The sequence below is a fragment of the Opisthocomus hoazin genome, chromosome 9 (assembly GCF_030867145.1).
Source record: "Opisthocomus hoazin isolate bOpiHoa1 chromosome 9, bOpiHoa1.hap1, whole genome shotgun sequence".
NCBI classification, from domain to species: Eukaryota; Metazoa; Chordata; class Aves; order Opisthocomiformes; family Opisthocomidae; genus Opisthocomus; species Opisthocomus hoazin.
Window position 1 is genome coordinate 25,716,242 of NC_134422.1, and position 16,751 is coordinate 25,732,992.

The 16,751-nt window shown below is 39.1% G+C and overlaps 1 protein-coding gene across 6 annotated transcripts in view; it reads right to left on the reverse strand.

Annotated features, from left to right (window-relative positions):
* Positions 1-16,448, reverse strand: part of LNPK (lunapark, ER junction formation factor) — a 57,319-nt gene extending 40,871 nt beyond the window's left edge. For 2 of the 6 annotated variants that reach the window (XR_012764989.1, XM_075429867.1), the window contains exons 1-5: positions 16,360-16,437; positions 10,455-10,499; positions 9,084-9,271; positions 5,619-5,677; positions 2,343-2,383 (exon numbers count right to left, since the gene is read on the reverse strand). Coding sequence is in view for 5 of the 6 variants with exons in the window: in XM_075429867.1 (XP_075285982.1) it covers positions 2,343-2,383; positions 5,619-5,677; positions 9,084-9,271; positions 10,455-10,499; positions 16,360-16,437 (411 nt within the window). In the remaining variant the exon portion in view is untranslated. Of the gene's footprint in view, positions 1-2,342; positions 2,384-3,958; positions 4,050-5,618; positions 5,678-9,083; positions 9,272-10,454; positions 10,500-11,741; positions 11,824-15,242; positions 15,345-16,359 lie in introns of those variants that run through there. The other 4 variants (XM_075429869.1, XM_075429870.1, XM_075429868.1 and 1 more) reach the window with 4 other exon arrangements.
* Positions 16,449-16,751: the final 303 nt, after the last annotated feature.

The following is a 16,751-nucleotide window of genomic DNA, read 5'->3' on the forward strand; positions in this document are numbered from 1 at the left end:
ACCACAGATAGTCCTAAGGAAATTAATCCAGAACAAAATCAAATCTCAATATTATCAAAACCATATTATTACAGAAGGCAATTTTATGAGTATTTTTATCTAAAACACAAATTATATTCTGCCTCATTACCTGCAGCCACTTTCAGCTCATTTCAACACGCTAGGTTTCATGTAGGATGATCTAATTTTAATGCTTAATTGAATACCTTTGAATTACAATGAAACTCCCAAGTCAATCTTCTGAATAAAAAATACCAACACCGTATTGATTCAACAGGTTGCGAGAAGTCTCCTGTTTCTAGTTCCTTCCTAGGAACCAGGCACCCACAAGATCAGGAGGTAATCATGGATTTTATATTCCCCCGAGATTCAAAAATAGCTGAATTATAGGTTGACTTCCCAGAACTCTGTTTTACTAATCCTATTTAGAAGTTTGTCTTTAAAGACTGACATGCATATGTACTAATGCAGATTTATATTTCCAGGTTTAAACTCTCCATAGTTACACTGTAATTTCTATGTTGTTCACAAAGCATTTGTGCAATTGTTTACATTTTAACTACTGCCTGCTACTCTACAATATGTTGCTTTGATTTATGTCATATGCAAAAATACACATTTACGTCTTGTTTCAAAAGCACCGATTTCCAAAGTTAAAAACTCTCCCTTTTATAAGCCAGTTTGTTCCTGACTAACCTTTTATTCAATGCCTTTTCTCTAAAGTGTCTCACACACAAGAATTCAGCATGACTAGTTCTTCTAGAGTATGAAGATTTTCACGATTATAGAAAAATAAACTTATTTAACTGAAATGAAGGTTCTACTTTTAAGACTCCAAAAGCCATCTTGTTCTCCATCACACTTTTTCTGTTCCAAGAACTTTCCCTCCAAAGCTACTCAATGACTATGCAAATTGGATAGATTAACTAATTTCAGTTAAGCAGTTTTCATACAGTAAAATGTAAAACTTCTACTCATGTATTTTGTTCTCAGAAAATGTAAGCCTCTCCAACCCCTTCTTACCACGTCTTCAACCAAAGGACACTTCCATTTAATAGATCCCTTAATATAAAGATTAGCAGATATAAACATTAGCAAATCTCTTTACCAAAGGACAATGACATAATTAGGTTACAGGTTATAATTTTCACATCTATGCTTTAAAAGTGATAAAAACAGAGTAGAAGACAAGTGAAATCTGTCTCCCCTGTATAGGCCATGTAATACCAGACTCTTACTTCACTCCTTTTTGGTAGCTTTGTTGTGGGCTTTCTATTAATTCAGCTAGCACAGCAAAATCCAGAAGGCATGAGGTGAACACTTTGTGAAAACTCATTAACAATAAATCTTCATAATACAACTTTTGGAGTTTTGGGGGGCACAAGGGACAGTTTTCTTGGGAGGTGTGCTGTTTGAGTTTTGGGTTGGTCAGGGTTTTTTCCTGTTTTGGTAGCGGTGTTTTTTTAAGTTTTGCCTTGCAAGGCAGGAGATGAAGCCAACAACATACATGAACAGAAAACTTCCTAACGGAATGATTAAGCAGAGAGAAAACAGCTTTCAGTGTTACAAACTTCACAAAGAGCACAAGTCATCCAAGACTCGGAATCTTTTTCCACCCTAAATTTGTCTTACTGAGATTAAGCGTTGATCTAGTTGAAGCAAATATCTGACTTACACCAGTTTCATACTGTTAACTCATCCACACAGGTCACAAAACAGATGACCTCAAGACAACTGACAGAACTGATACATGGTGATAAATTTTGTAGAGCAAAGATTGTAATGGAAGAAATATGTAGTACAAAAATAAGATGGAGGAGGACAGGAAATAAGTGGTGATTCATTTAAGATACAAACAATAATCTGTTACTTGATGAAAAAGTGAATCCAAACAAGATGAGAGTCCTTTTTGCTATTTATGAACAAGACAGTAAGTGACAGAGTAACTATTAAAGATATAGTTGCACTCTATGTTCTTAAATAGGTGTAACATCTTTTTATAATCCTAAAGTAAAAGAAGTAGTCAGCAATGAGTAGGTTAAAGCATACATTTTCATTTTCTGACAAAATGAAATCACTTTATATAGGTCTAGCAACACTGAAACAGTAGGTTTAAGTTAAACTACAAGGAGACAATTTATTCTCATATGCAAGCAGGCCTTTGTACTTTTGGGGTAAGGAAAACCTTGTGTGGTACTAGAAAATGGATGAAAACAGGACCGGTATTAGTTTCACCTCCCTCCCTGTGCTCTTCATCTATATATTACAATCAAACTCTACTTCTAGAGATGCAAAAGTTTTAGTGGACCATAACAACCAGCTTTTCTTGAAGTTTTACTTACTATTTTTTTCTTTTGCAACTTTAAATCTTCCAGCGCATCATCTAAAAGAAGGACATCATATATTAGTTTTCAAATATAAGAGTGAATTTCAGCACACTCTAAACATTGACTCCGCCCTATGAGAGGACTAAAAATTATGCACTGACCACTACCAGCCCTACGTTAGTAAACTTTGCGTAAAATAACTGAAGTTTTAATGTGAAAATAAATCATTTTAAATCTTGAAACTGCTTATAAATTATAGCCCACTGTTACTACTTTACAGTTGTAACTATTAAAAAGTTTTATGTACCATTTCCTCATTAAGCAAACCAATTCTAGCCAGTGCCCTGCTTTGACCTACATTAAAACTGGTACAACAATGGACCAAATACACTTAATCTCATGAGTCAAACTGCAGAAAAAAAGCTTGAGGTCTACGTATTAATATATCTATTTGAGCACCAGATTTACTGGCTTCAGTATTTCACATAAGCCTCTTAACACATGCTAGTTTCAAATGCCAGGTCAATTCTGAGCTTCAAATCTCAATCTCTTTCACCCTTTCAATACTTTCAGACTACAACAAAACCCCCAGTTTTGTAACAAAAGCTATCAGAAGGTCGTTTTACTACTAAATGTTAAGAGACTGCTACAACACATAGGCACAGAGCCTAGTCTCTCTAAAAGGAAGGGAAAGAAGAAAGGTCAAATGCATGTGGGATTTTCCTGTAAGTCAAGGCTTGCAGCTTGGCACTCATGGAAAACTCACTGTAATAAACCATCACCTAATAGAGAAGATACTCTCTTGATAAATACATTTTCTACTCTCTCCTTCACAGCAAGGAGAGTTTGACAAAAAAGTTTTACAACTTTTTCACCTTCTCAGCTCTACTGGACACCAGCAGTTCACTTCCTGAAAGACAGAGCTACTTTTACCCATTTTTCAGTTTTCAATAAAAGGTTCATACATATTTTTTCTCTTTATTTATACATATTTAAGTATGCTATTCACACTTTTTAAAGTTACTTCAGGAACATTACTGTTACTTGAAATTAAGGGAACACATAATTACTTGAACTTTTCCAGAATGTAGGAACTCATTTTGATAGAATAAACCACTTTATTAAATACACAAAATACTAAAACTGGGTATGTACATATTCAATAGTTTATGCAATGAAAGGGTAACTATACAAAATACTAAAACTGGGTATGCACATATTCAAAAGTTTATGCAATGAAAGGGTAACTACAAAAATCCCTTATTAGTTAAGACAAACAGGACATGGAACAAGACCATATTTAGCACTGGGCTGGACCACACAAGACAGACAATTCCAGGAATCGTGCATCTTCAAATTAATAAGGTACCTCCCTCCACCAAATTTTACGCTGATATTAGAACACAGCCTCTTGTGTGGCCCCACACAGATTAACACCCTGAAATGCATTGCAATGCAGTATGTTATCATGCAGACAAACAAATGGCACAATACAGGTCAGCTGTCAACAGTTACTTAAGATAACAGAAGCTGCTTTTGGTACAGAAATGGCTAGAACACCTTCTAGCACAGCCTCCCACAAAGCAATGCAATCACTTCAAAGTGTGGGCATTTGTTTCTGATCACTTTACCTCCTGTGTTCAGCAAGAACCTCATGAAGCACCTGCCCCTCCAAACATGGCCAAATGGCAATTACTGCAAAGTACTCTCAAGAAACCAATATCTAATCTTAATTAAACCTACAGAAAAAAAAAAGAATTCATACTAGAGAAGTCAATGCCTGCAAGATACCTCATTTATTTTCCCCAGACTTTGGCACAGATCAGCCTAAATCTTCCTCAACAGTTGTCTGCCTGCCTTAAAAAATGAAATTCTATAATCTCTCTACTTCACTTTTCCTGGTGTTTCACTAAGAATTTTCCTCATTTAGAGCATGGTTCCGAAAACTGGTGTGTACTGGTTATCCAGCATAGAGAGCTTCATAGTATTAAATAATCATCTCCAGTGACTCAATGTGTTATATTAACTTATCCCAGAGTAACAGGTGAGCTCTGAGCACTTTAGTTGCCCGTTTGCTCTCTCAGCCACACTTTCTCCTGCTTTACTGCTGTAACTCTTGTACTATGTATTTGATTTCTCTTTTCCAAATACAGGACTTGTGTCTTTGAGGTAAAACACTTCATTTTTACCCAATTTCTGGGACAATGCAGAAATAATTCATTTTGGTATCTGCTAAAACCCTTTATACACAGGTTCAAGAAAAGCACTAGACTTGCTTGTATGCCAGAAACAGCAATAAAAACATTTAAGCAAACTAGAAAAACATACATACTTTTTTTCTTATCCAGCCATGAAATGCAAATATATATTCGCCTTAGAAATGAATCACACAGCAGCATAGAATATATGGACAATTTTATTTCTACATTAAAATGTATATCCTGTGCTTGCATATCAAATGCAAACATTAAGTTTAAGAAAAATTCCAAAAGTGATGTTTAACTTGTAAGTTGTCACAAATTAAATACATCATGTTGTTCTGCAAGTCATAAAACATAGTGCAACATTGAGACTTCCCTGTATTATTACTCACATCACCATGAGATATTGTTACAGGCTGGACTGCTTTCAAAGAAAGTCTCAAATGAATTCTAACTACTGCAGACAAGTGCCAAAGATAGTTTTTAAATTTTGCATTAGAATGAATCTGCATGTTCTTTAACAACTTTATATATATACATTTGAACACCTGTATTACTTTTTTTTTTTAGTTACATGACTCACAGTTTTCCCTAGCTCTCAAAACAGCACAAACACACCTGCTTATCCCTTTTCCACTCAGGAAAACATAAGCATGCTTTTGACAACTTGGAAGAGAAAAGCTATATGACATAAAATAAACACATCTGCTACAAATCTCTTCTTATACATAAAGATAACAGATTAAGACTGCTGGAATACTTGCATTAAGGGCACTAGTACTATTGTTTGTATTTCCTTTCCCTCACTCCTACTTTACATTTTATTCCACTCAACTCTGAAGTATGCAAAGACCAGAGCAAGCTACTACAATTTTGTAAGAAAAGTGAAAGATTAAGCAGTTTCCTTCCTTTTCTTTCAAGAACTGTGCGTTAGAAATAACAGTTTAGCTAACACTACCCATTTCAGCATCAACCAAAAGGCTACTCTTCTTTTCCTGGAAGCCAAATTATCCAAAGTATTTACATTTTCACAGCAAGCATCATTCCCAACTAGTTCCATATTCTAAAAGGCGACAGAAAAAATACTTACTATTGCTCTCTGTCCTTTTGGAAAAGAAAAAAATGAGCAGTGTTCTTATAAACCAGATTCTTTAAAACAGAAAGAAGAATTAGATTAATTAAAACATATCACAGTAACCATTTCTGAAGTCATTTAGCAAACAGGATAGTTAATGCAGACAACTTACCAGATGAGATTTAATTTTGCAAATACAGGGAACAGAAATCTTCAAACAATATTTATACAGATTAGTATCTTGCCAACACCACATCAACATTCATCTAAATAAAATCCTCCTGTCTACTAAAATTAAACAAAGTATTATTATAGGTAGAAATACTAAGGAAGCAGCAGCAAGTAACATCATCACTTGCTAAAATGTTCAGTGGGAACTTCTTAAAAATCAAGGTACATGCAGCCACCTGAAAATTACTTTGTCATCACTTTTTATTTGATAGATTTATGATGCATATTATCCAGGAAACCGAAGCTTACCAGCTAAGGCCCAAAATTAAAGACCCAGGAGAATCGTGGGAAGAAGTCAATACCAAGGAAAACCATGAGATACAGCTATTGTACAAATGCTCTCACTCCTGGCGATTTTAGAGAGCTCTAAATCCACACAGTTTCTGTAGCATTTCAGCTGACTTAGTTCAAACAATGGAGCAGTTTATGCGTGCTCAAGATAAAGTTAAACCGGTCTATGATCATTTTACCTTTGAAAGGTCTCTCTGCAATCATCAGGACTTCATTTGTTTTAAAGTTTAGAATTGCTTATAATTATTAAGTCGACACTGATCCTGGCAAGTTATTCGGCCTAAGCCAAGTGGTAAATCTCATACTTCAAGCCCTTCCAAGCATCTTATCCAAAACCCTCCTAGTGCCAAGAACTACATAATGAAGCCTGAAGTAGCAATGTTTCACTTAAGGAAAAAAAAAATGTCTTAAAGGCTAGAAAGGTTCTCTGAGTAACAGCTAGTATTAAGAAAGCAGGCAAAAGGCTGTCAGATTTCAAATAGAGTTTCAACTTAATTCACAAGAACATCTTATGTACTTATATAATTGCTGCCCAGTTCAAAATGCTTTCAAGTATTAACAACCTAACCTGAGTTAGGTAAGTTAGACCTGCCAACTGGAATGTGAGAGTAACCTATCCAAGGTCAGAGAAACAGAGAAAGACGTATAACTGTACTCCACATTCAAAGGTGTGCTGCAATAACTACTCTAAGCATAAGGATGGCTTTGTCCACTTATACAATGCAAGGTGCATCTTCATAAAGTACCAAAAGAAATAAATGCTTTACAGAGTCCAAATTGCCTTAAAGTCTATGTTACACAGGCAAAAGCATTATTTCTTTTCTACTGTACACTTATTAAAGTCTTCTACCTAAAGCTGTAACCTAAACTAATCTATGGTAGGACTTCAAAAAGGAAATGTTTTTCATTTCATAAGAACTTTAAGGTGAAAGTTTAATAGTAGACCATTTCAGACCAATTTTACTAAATAAAAACATATTTCTCTGAAAATCAGAACATGCAAGATGAAACAATCTAATTCAAATGAAAATAATTTCAAGAAGAGCATCCTTCTAACACGCTAATACATTTCTTCAACTTTTCAGCTATTTCAATATACATTTAAAATTAACAATGCTGTATATTCCTACAATTTAATTTGCTCTAGCAGCATCAGTAACTTGCTGAGACCCTGAGGGAATGACCTCAGGCAGAAGTACGTTGGTGACTGACTGCAAGCTGGAAAAGGCAGACATATTCTGGTTTGATTAGGGCTGAAAATTCTCCAGAGCTATTACTGGGTGGCACCAGGCATTCAGCATGGAGTCACCTCTTGACCGAGAACAAAGACAAGTTGGCAGTTGCTTGCCATTCATATCTGCCAAAAAAAGCTGAAGGGAAATAGCTTAAGTGAAAAAATCAGATAAACAGCTGCAAGTCATAAGAGAACAACAGCCTAATTCCAAATGTTAGTAAGGCAATATCTAATTCAGAATTATAGAGAAACCCACCTTTCCAAAAAAAAAAAAAAAACAAAAAAAAAACCACACACACACACACCCCACAAGAATTGGAAGACAAATTAGAGAATAAAAATCCAATGTGAAAACTCACACCACAGCACTAGAAGCCACAACCCCCAGTAGTAAAATTTTCATTTCTACACTAATCCTAACATACCAAAGTGAAGGGAGGCTGGTAATACTTCCTCTTCTACAAGCCTTCCCTGTCAGCATGAGCAAGGCTTACATGCTAACAAGACAGACTTTCAAATCTTTGTTCTTAAGAACAAAACCAATTCATATTGCTGCCAAAGATTAATTTGAGCTTTAATTTCTATATTAATCCTTTCCAGTCAAGATATTGCTGCCCATATATCTTCTCCACGGGATTCCATAACAGCAGCATATTATACTGTGTTATGCATTATGTACTAATGCACAAAAAGCATTTTCAAGTTTTAAGTACTTTTTTTTGCATGTTATGTTATGCTACACTAATCAAACTTCCAAAGACTTAAATATTTACATTTGACACTGCCTTTCAAGTCTAAAGCTAGGGTGCTGACAAGTCATATTTTCATTGAAGATGCTGTGCAAATATGGACGATATCTATGACATTCATTTCCGCAAATTAGTAAATGTGCTGTGTTCCCCATTGGCAGGAAAGATGCTCAGTAGGCTGCTTCTCCTCCTCGATGGTCTGGGGGAAGGGGAGGCAGGGAAGACACTGTTTAGTGAGGTGGGAGCCCATTTTGTTATTTTTAGAAAAGCAGTTTTCTTAGAAAACAGCAACCACTCGTGAGGATGAGCAGCCAGTCAGCTCAGTAGAACAAAAAAGTAGACAATTCTTTCTCCTATTCACATCTAATGATGTTTGGATATTTTCTGGTGGAAGAAGTTAGTCAACGATTTTCCAGAAAACAGCTAATTACATAAAACTAGTCCTCAACACATTTAGGCTGATGACCTTTCAAGTCACTTCCGTGTTAACGGTCACCTAATACATAAATTTCTCCATGCATTCTTGTATTTTTTCCCCAAAACTTTACATGCTGCATTTTACAGACAGGCGACATACCTCAGGTCATTTCATACAGTAGTGTTACTTTTCCAAATAGCAACAGAAATAAAACCCAAGATAACAGTCTTCTGCTTATATTACATTACCTTGCAGCTGTTCAGATACAGGTCTCCCTCTAGCCCTAGTATAATTTTAATAAGCCGAGTAACTTTAGATGCTAACATCTCTTGATGGTAAGAATTAGTTCTACACTAGACCGAGAGCCATGAGAGATATTTCCCTCAAAGAAAGTGTCTGTACAACTACTCGGGCTTATTTTAAAAGAAAAAAATTCAGCAAGTTATAACAACTCAAGGATTGTCAAAAGCAGACCCAAACCCCTGCTGAGATGCATTTTCCATCTCCTTTTATCAAAGAGACAGCAGCTAGGAAAAAAAAAAAGCACATTTACTTACATCAATGGAAATGCGAAAAATGGAAGTGTCATAATCAACCTTGCTGTCCATTCATCAGGAAGACACCAGAAATATACAATTAAGCAGGTGATAAGGTAAAGAACTGAAGAGTATAGAAGCAGTCTTCCAACCCATAGTTTCTGTAGCCTCTGATTTTTTTCTCTAAATTCTTCTAATGTCTGTATTTCCTGTAAATAGAGTTCAACCTTATTAGCGAAATTAGTTGATGGTTTTACTAAGCTGCCTTTAAGTGTTTGCTAAAATTAGCCACATCAATTTGATACTAGATTAGAAAAGTCAAGCAGCTTTTTGATAAGTGACAATATTTGCCTAAAGATAACTTTCATAGCATTTATGCATCGCACTATTAAGGTTATGATATGGGCCACTTGCACTACATTAGCACTATTACGAAGAAATATTACAAATTCATACTTTTTCCTATTTGTAATGCACTAGTATATTTGGGACAAAAGGCAAATGCTAATATCTTATGAATGGCAGTCTTCATGATCGCTTAAATCACTGCCAACCATACTTCGCATCCTAAAACTTTCATCAGGCAACTGTGGAATTTCAAATGCTTCTAATACTTCTCCAGTAACACGGGGAATTGCTGAAACCTCTCCGTCCTTTCACATGTTCTCATTTCAGCATTTTCCTCACATTAACAGTGAAATCCTGCACCTCTGAATGATGCTTTTGGCATATTAATAAGCGATCAAGCAATGCTCTGCTATGTTACGTTTCTGGTTGTATTTCAAGTGACAACAGGAGTACTCACACATTGAAAGGGAAAAAAAAAAATACCAACAGCATATTTCAAAACAGCTAATTTCCCCATAGATTACAGACATCTGTCTCAAATTCTGGCTAAAAATCACAATTGATTACTGAACCATCTATTGAGTTATTCTGCCCCTGACCTTATTCACTACCACTACAGTTACAACTCTTACACTTAAAACCATACATTGAACCCTCTCTAATAAGCCTGATGAATGGAACTTTGAGTTAGCGACATTTTCCATTACATGGGAGTTTACCCATTAGATATAATTAAATTGTATAATCAAGCCAACTTCACATTCATTCCCATTTCAGGCTCTCTAGATAAATATTTAAACTGTAGTTTCTCACTATTATTATACTGTGTGTTTGTGGGTTTTTTTTTTAAATGACAAATAGTAAGAAGAAAAAAGGTAGCAGTCCATCTGAAACTTAAAATCTCTAGTACATTCAACTGAAATAATTATCAAATAATTTTAAATTCCATGACAGTATTTTACCTAATGTGAAAAATACATGGCCAGCAAATATTGCATATTTCTAAACAAAAATCAAACAAAATACCAAAAAGCAAATACATACCCTATCAATTTTTTCTAATACTTCTACAGTGGAAGGCTTTGCCTGCTTACAAGGGAAAGAACAAAGACGTTAACCTCACTTTAAAAAGTCAGTATTTTGAGGATTACTGTACATTAACAGCTTTCTAACAAAAAGATATATTCATAACAGATTAGCATATTATCCATTTTACATACACGTAGTAAGTTTTCCTATTTTAATAGTGACAAATAGAAGGGATTGTAATGAATCACTATTTTACTGTCGGTATTGCTATTAACTGCGGCTCCCTCCTACACCACAAAAGGTGAAAATCTATGCATGTACAGCAACAATGGATGTGTTGGTGGGAAGTAAAACAAGAAGAGAATTGATGAGTGGAGGGAATAGGCAAAACAAAGACAATATATGCAGAAAGATCTAACCTGAGCTTTTTATTACTATTCATTCCATACAGAGACACATGCTCAAATTATAAGCAACTGAAAATAAGTGTTATGTCCAGTAAAACTCCCCTTAGAAGCAACCTGGAATCCACCTTCTGGGAATCTTTTCTGATTTCTGCGAAGTATAAAGCCACCATCTTCCCCCGCCCTTCAGGCCATGAATTCAAAAACCATAGTCCACGCTGCACCATCATGAAAGCAAGTTTCTTTCTATTACATAAAACTGACATTCCACCTAAACTTTTGCCTTTAACGGAGTTTTGTATGGGAGGCTCTGAAATCAATTGATAATATACAAAGGCAAACCTAGACTCGAACAACTCACATTTGCCAGGAGAGTACTCGGAAACCTGATGCCTCTTCCTCATAAACTCAGTGCACCATTCAATAATATACAAGCCAATAAAAACAGTTAGGAAGAAAGACTTGTATACATACAAGTAGCTATCAAAGTATTTGTTAAAACAGGTATAGAATGATATTCTGAATGTACCCATTTTGACCTAAAATAGCCACCAATCTTTCAAGTCACAGATGCTGCTGTATCTATCCCAATGAAGCACCACAAAACTACCTAGATTTACAGAAAGAGTTAAAACTGCATCTTTGTAAGTTAACCAAACCAATACCAGGCCTGGTATTGTAAAGGAAATAAAGAACAGCCACACGGCTTCACAGTTTAGGGATCTGGCAGAGAATATGTTTGGTCATTATGTCTCACTACTGCACTTTTATATGTCATACTAATGGGAAAAGTTTAGCGCTAACATTCAACCAGCAAAAACAGGTACTAAGAAACACATCCCGTATACTCCCATCTTCTAGATTAAAGTTTATTATATTGTTACAAGACTTTACTTACCCTCCACCTTGAAATTAATCCACCCATCTTCTATTGCGGAAAAATGTTGGCAGAGCTATCAATCTTCTACAAGAATTCACAGCTAGAAGTGAAGCATTAAGCACTTAGGCGTAATCTAACAGCATAGTCCAAAATTCACAGATTTATTCCAGTATCTAAAGGAATCAAAATATCGCATAAAGCCATTGCCTAGTTAGCTACCTGTATCTTACTTTAAAATCCACTCTTCTGTTTCATAGGCCATCTTGTAAGCTAGTTGATCAGCCTTGATGTGGCCAAACTTTTTTTACTTTGGAAATACTTAACCAGAGAGGAGCCCTCAAACCTACAGGCACAAAATAACTGCTAAAAAAGCCACCAAAATCCTCCAGCAGAAAAACAATTTTAAAAACTTATTAAGTAGGATTATTTAAGAAACTGATTTCTAATTATTTCCTCTTCTGCTCGTAGGCATAACACTCAATGTTCCTTTTCAGCTGTCACTCCAGGCATCCAGCATTAATACCCTACTATTCATGAGAAAGCTGATCTCCATTAAATCTACTTCCTTTTCATGCTCTCATCAACAAGATCATATTGGATAGCACTACTGTTCTTCCTCTGTATGATCAGTTTTAAATTCATATAATGAGTTTCAAAGAGATTTCACTTGCTTTAGGAAAGCACTACACCGGTAGGCGTTCGCTGCACACAATGCACAGTGCAGTCACTGGCACATCAAATGGCCCTAAAGCAATTCCAAATGTGCAAAAGTAGCTTGCCCTACACAAACCTGGAACCCATGAACAGCACTAATTTGATGGTCTGGCCCTAGGTTCCTGAAACAGAAGTGCAGCAACTTTCCATTAGCAGGTTGTTGGAATCAACTGACTGTGAACCTTAAGATGGCACAATTTCTCTCCAGTCATTTAATTTACAAGTTTTCACCCAGTGAATGAAAAAGTGATCGGTTCATAGCAACCCCAACAGTAAACTACTGCTCAATCCCAACTAGGACTCAAGCCTTTAACTCCGGAATGAGTTAGGCAGAAATACAAGTGATTGCTAGCTTGTTTATTAAGTTACCTTTGTCCAAAATATAAAAGATAAAGAAACCTAATCTCAATCTAAATTTGTTCCCAAAGTATCTGAGGCTGTTACAACAAATTAATGTAATACAGGACACACATTGCTTACTAGCACAAACGCTACTGTAGTATGGTAACCTCTTCACCTTTTAAGAAACCCAAGGACTTCAGAATCCAGAACTACAGGCTCTATGATTTCAAAAAAACAATCCTTAAACATAAGTAAATCCATATTTGAAATGCTGCCAAAATGAAGCTAAAACAGATGGACGAATTAGCTCTGCTGCTGCCAAATCACAAGCACAAAGGGGTGAGCTACAAAGAAAGCACAACTACCCCTTGGACTCTCAAATTCTCAAAATAATCACTACTACAGCAACTCACCTCAGTAAAACAGCAGCAATATTTTTATTTTTCAAACATGCAATACTGCTGTTGTCTAACACTGAGAATTTTGCACAATTGCACTTTACAGTTACAGGCAAATTTTTTTGCATGACAAATATTGCAGTAGATCTGAGCAGACGCTTTCTTCACAAATACTTCCACAGAGGCAGGTAGTATCTTCATTGCAAAACAATACAAAAGCTATGCCAAACAGCCAATCAAGAAGTTTATAAGCTTAGCACAAGGTTCCCAAATCTAGTTTGCTTCCCTAGCACTGCCACTACTGTTAAGAGCAATGGCAGCTCTCAGTTGTGGACATACAGGAGAGACATGGAGATGCTCACGCAGCCTTTTCGTGTGCCATTTTCCTTCAGGCCATAGTTTGAGAACCTCTGCAGTAGAAGTGTTGGAAGATCTTTTGGCATAGGTTATCTGTGAGCCATTGGTGACATAGACCTTTGTCATTAATACAGTCACAGTCCTATCTCTACATATGTTTCTTAAAACATCTGGCAAATACCTGGAAGACAAACAGGTTTGACAAGTGTCACCGTGCGCATGATTTTACATGAACTATGATGCTGACAGGCTTTACGTATGCTGCTGGGAAAGCCAGTAATACCACCAAAACCCTTCCCCAAAGAGGTATTTAGGGATTAGGGTCACTAGATTCAGATTTGCAGTTTAGTCACTGTTCTGGTTTCAGCTAGGATAGAGCTAATTTTTGTCTCAGTAGTGGCTGTGTTTTGGATTTTATACCAGAAGAATATTGATAATTCTGACATTTTCAGTTGCTGCTAAGAAATCAAGGACTTTTTCCGGTTTCCCGTGTTTGGCTGATGAGTAGGTGTGCAGGAGCTGGGCGGGAGCACAGCCAGGCAGCTAACCCAAGCTGTCCAGTGGAAATATTCCACAGCATCGATGTCATGCTCAGTATATAAATGGGGGTTGACCACTATTAGGATATAGGACATTGCGGGGCCAGCAACTTGGAATTAGAAGGCAAGGAAGCCAAGCAGCTGGGATCCCTGTCTCGGGAAGTGGGCACTGACAAAGCGATTGGAAGAGGAACACAAGCCCTCAGCCTTTGGAGGCAACTCCTGTCAGCTGTAAAGGACAGGTATCCCCTCAAGGACGATGTTATAAGCCACACGGGCAAGTGGACAAACATGAAGAGAGGGGCCTCCAAAAAGGACTGTCGTAGTTTAACACAGCAGCTGGCAACTCAGCACTAGTCAGCCACTTGCTTACCTCTCTCCTTCCCCCCAGCGGGATGGGGAAAAGAAACAGGCATAACGGGAAGCTCGTGGGTTGAGACAAAGACAGTTTAATGAGACAACAAAGGAGATACTAATAATAATGATAATAATAATGATGATGATAATACTGAATATGCAAAACAAGCCATATACAATACAAATTTTGTCACCACCTGATGACCGATTGACAGCCTGAAAAAAAAAGTTTGAACTCCCAGCCAAGAGAAGATTCAAAAACACACAGAAACCAAGAAGAGCCAACACTTTCCCACCCCCCGGCCAACTCCATTCATAAACAGAGCACAACATTTATGGTATGGAATATTTCCATTGGCCAGCTTGGCTCTCTGTCTGGCTGTGCTCCCTCCCAGCTCCTGCACACCTGCTCGTTAGCTAAACACAACAGACTGTAGAAAGTCCTTGATTCCACAGCAGCAACTGAAAACATCAGTGTTATCAACATTCTTCTGGTACTAAATCCAAAACACAGCAGCTACTGGGAGGAAAATTAACTCTGTCCCAGCTGAAACCAGGACGGTCACTGAATCCTTAGTTAGGACATGGAGAATTTTCTATGGAGTAAGCTTAAGAAAATACTATTGCCAACTTTATTACCTGACCCTCAAAAAAATACTAATATCCTGACAGCATCTCTTCTACCCCAAAAATATGCAACTTGATTAGTAAAAAGCAAAGCAAAAGTGCCACCATGATAGTACCAGAGCAAAAAAAGTTTCTCTTCTGAAAGAAGGATGAATCATGCACAATTACAGAAGCCATCCACCAACCTATTCATCCAGATGGAGGGAATAGTTTGATGCTCTCATTACACTTTCATCAAGTCAGTCTCAAATTTCAAGTCTGTTGTTGATGTTTTAAGATGAAAAGCTCTCCAAAAAAAAAAAAAAATCAGTCTCCAAAATAAATTTTAACAACTGGCTTCCTGAAATTCAAGACTGGCAAACATCAAGTCAAGTTATATTAAAAGAAAAAAGCAAGTTAGAAACTTGAAATCAAGGCTTTGCGTACAGACACGCAGACCTTTCCCCTGAAGGAAGGGGAAACGCTCTTTAAAGGAGGTGTTCTGCAAACCTGGTACTTTCGTTGTATGGAAATGTTACCAGCTATTTACCATTACAAAGAACACAAGTTATACCTTTCAAATTGAACCTCCAGTTCGCTCACTAAGCTCCCACCCAAAAATTCATGTTCTCCCACAATTACTGATCTCGGAAACGTCACAGCGACCACGAAAAGTTTCTCCAGCTACGAGCGCCGTGGACAAGACAACAAGCGAGAGGAAGCCAGGAGCATCCCCCGCCCGGCCCGGCCGGCCTGGTCCAGCGCCTCCCGGCTACACGGGGTTACTGGACGTTGTTCGTTTGACTTCACTTCCAGCTCTTTCTGCCTGGAAGCGCCCTACGGAGGCCGCACGCCCCGCAAAGCCTTAATCAAAGGGGCACATTCGCTCCCCCACGGAGGCTCCGGGGCGGAGGAGCGAGGCGCGGGTGGGCCGGGCGCCTCTTCCGAAGCCCAGCCTTGTGTGGAAGCCGGCGGGGGCGGCCGGCAGCGAGCCCGAGCGCCCGCGGGCCGGGAGGACGGCGGCATGGGTCGGCCCCGGCTCCCGCCGTCCCGGCCGGGCAACCCCACGGCTCCGCCGCCCCCTCCCCGCGGCCAGGGGCTTCCTCTTCCGAGGCTGCGCGCCGGCCGCCGCCGCCACCCCTCTCCCCAGCCCGTGGCGAGGCGGGAGAGGGCGGGGGCACCGGCCGCCCTCCCTGCTCCGCTTCGGACGGGGGGACGCGGCGCCCGAGCTGGGTCACGGGCGGCGCCCCTCTCCGCCATCCCGCCCACGGCGGAGCCAGCCCCTACCGCGGAGCCGCCCGGGGCCGGGCCGGGCTCACGTACCTGCCGCCCGCCGGGCCGCGCATCCCCCCGCCGCCACCCGCCGAAGGAGGGGCCTGGCCACCGGCGCGGCGCTCCCATCAGGCACCGCGCGGCCCCGGCAGCCAATCAGCGCCCGGCTGCCGCGGGGCGCGCTGGATCGGGGAGGGGCTGGGCCGCTGTGTGAGGCGGCGGGCGGTGGCTGGGGCGGGCGGTGGCTGGGGCGGGTTGGGCCGGGCCGGGCCGGGTGCGGCCCGTGTGGCGGTTGCAGCCGTCGGGCGGTGATACGGTACCCGGGAGGCTGTGCCAAGCCAGGTCGAAGCGGGCGGGTGTCGGAAGCGGTCATCGCTGGCGGGGCTGGGGAGGCCGAGCGCCTTCTCCTACGGCTCTCCCTGATACTCACAGAAAAAGCAGTG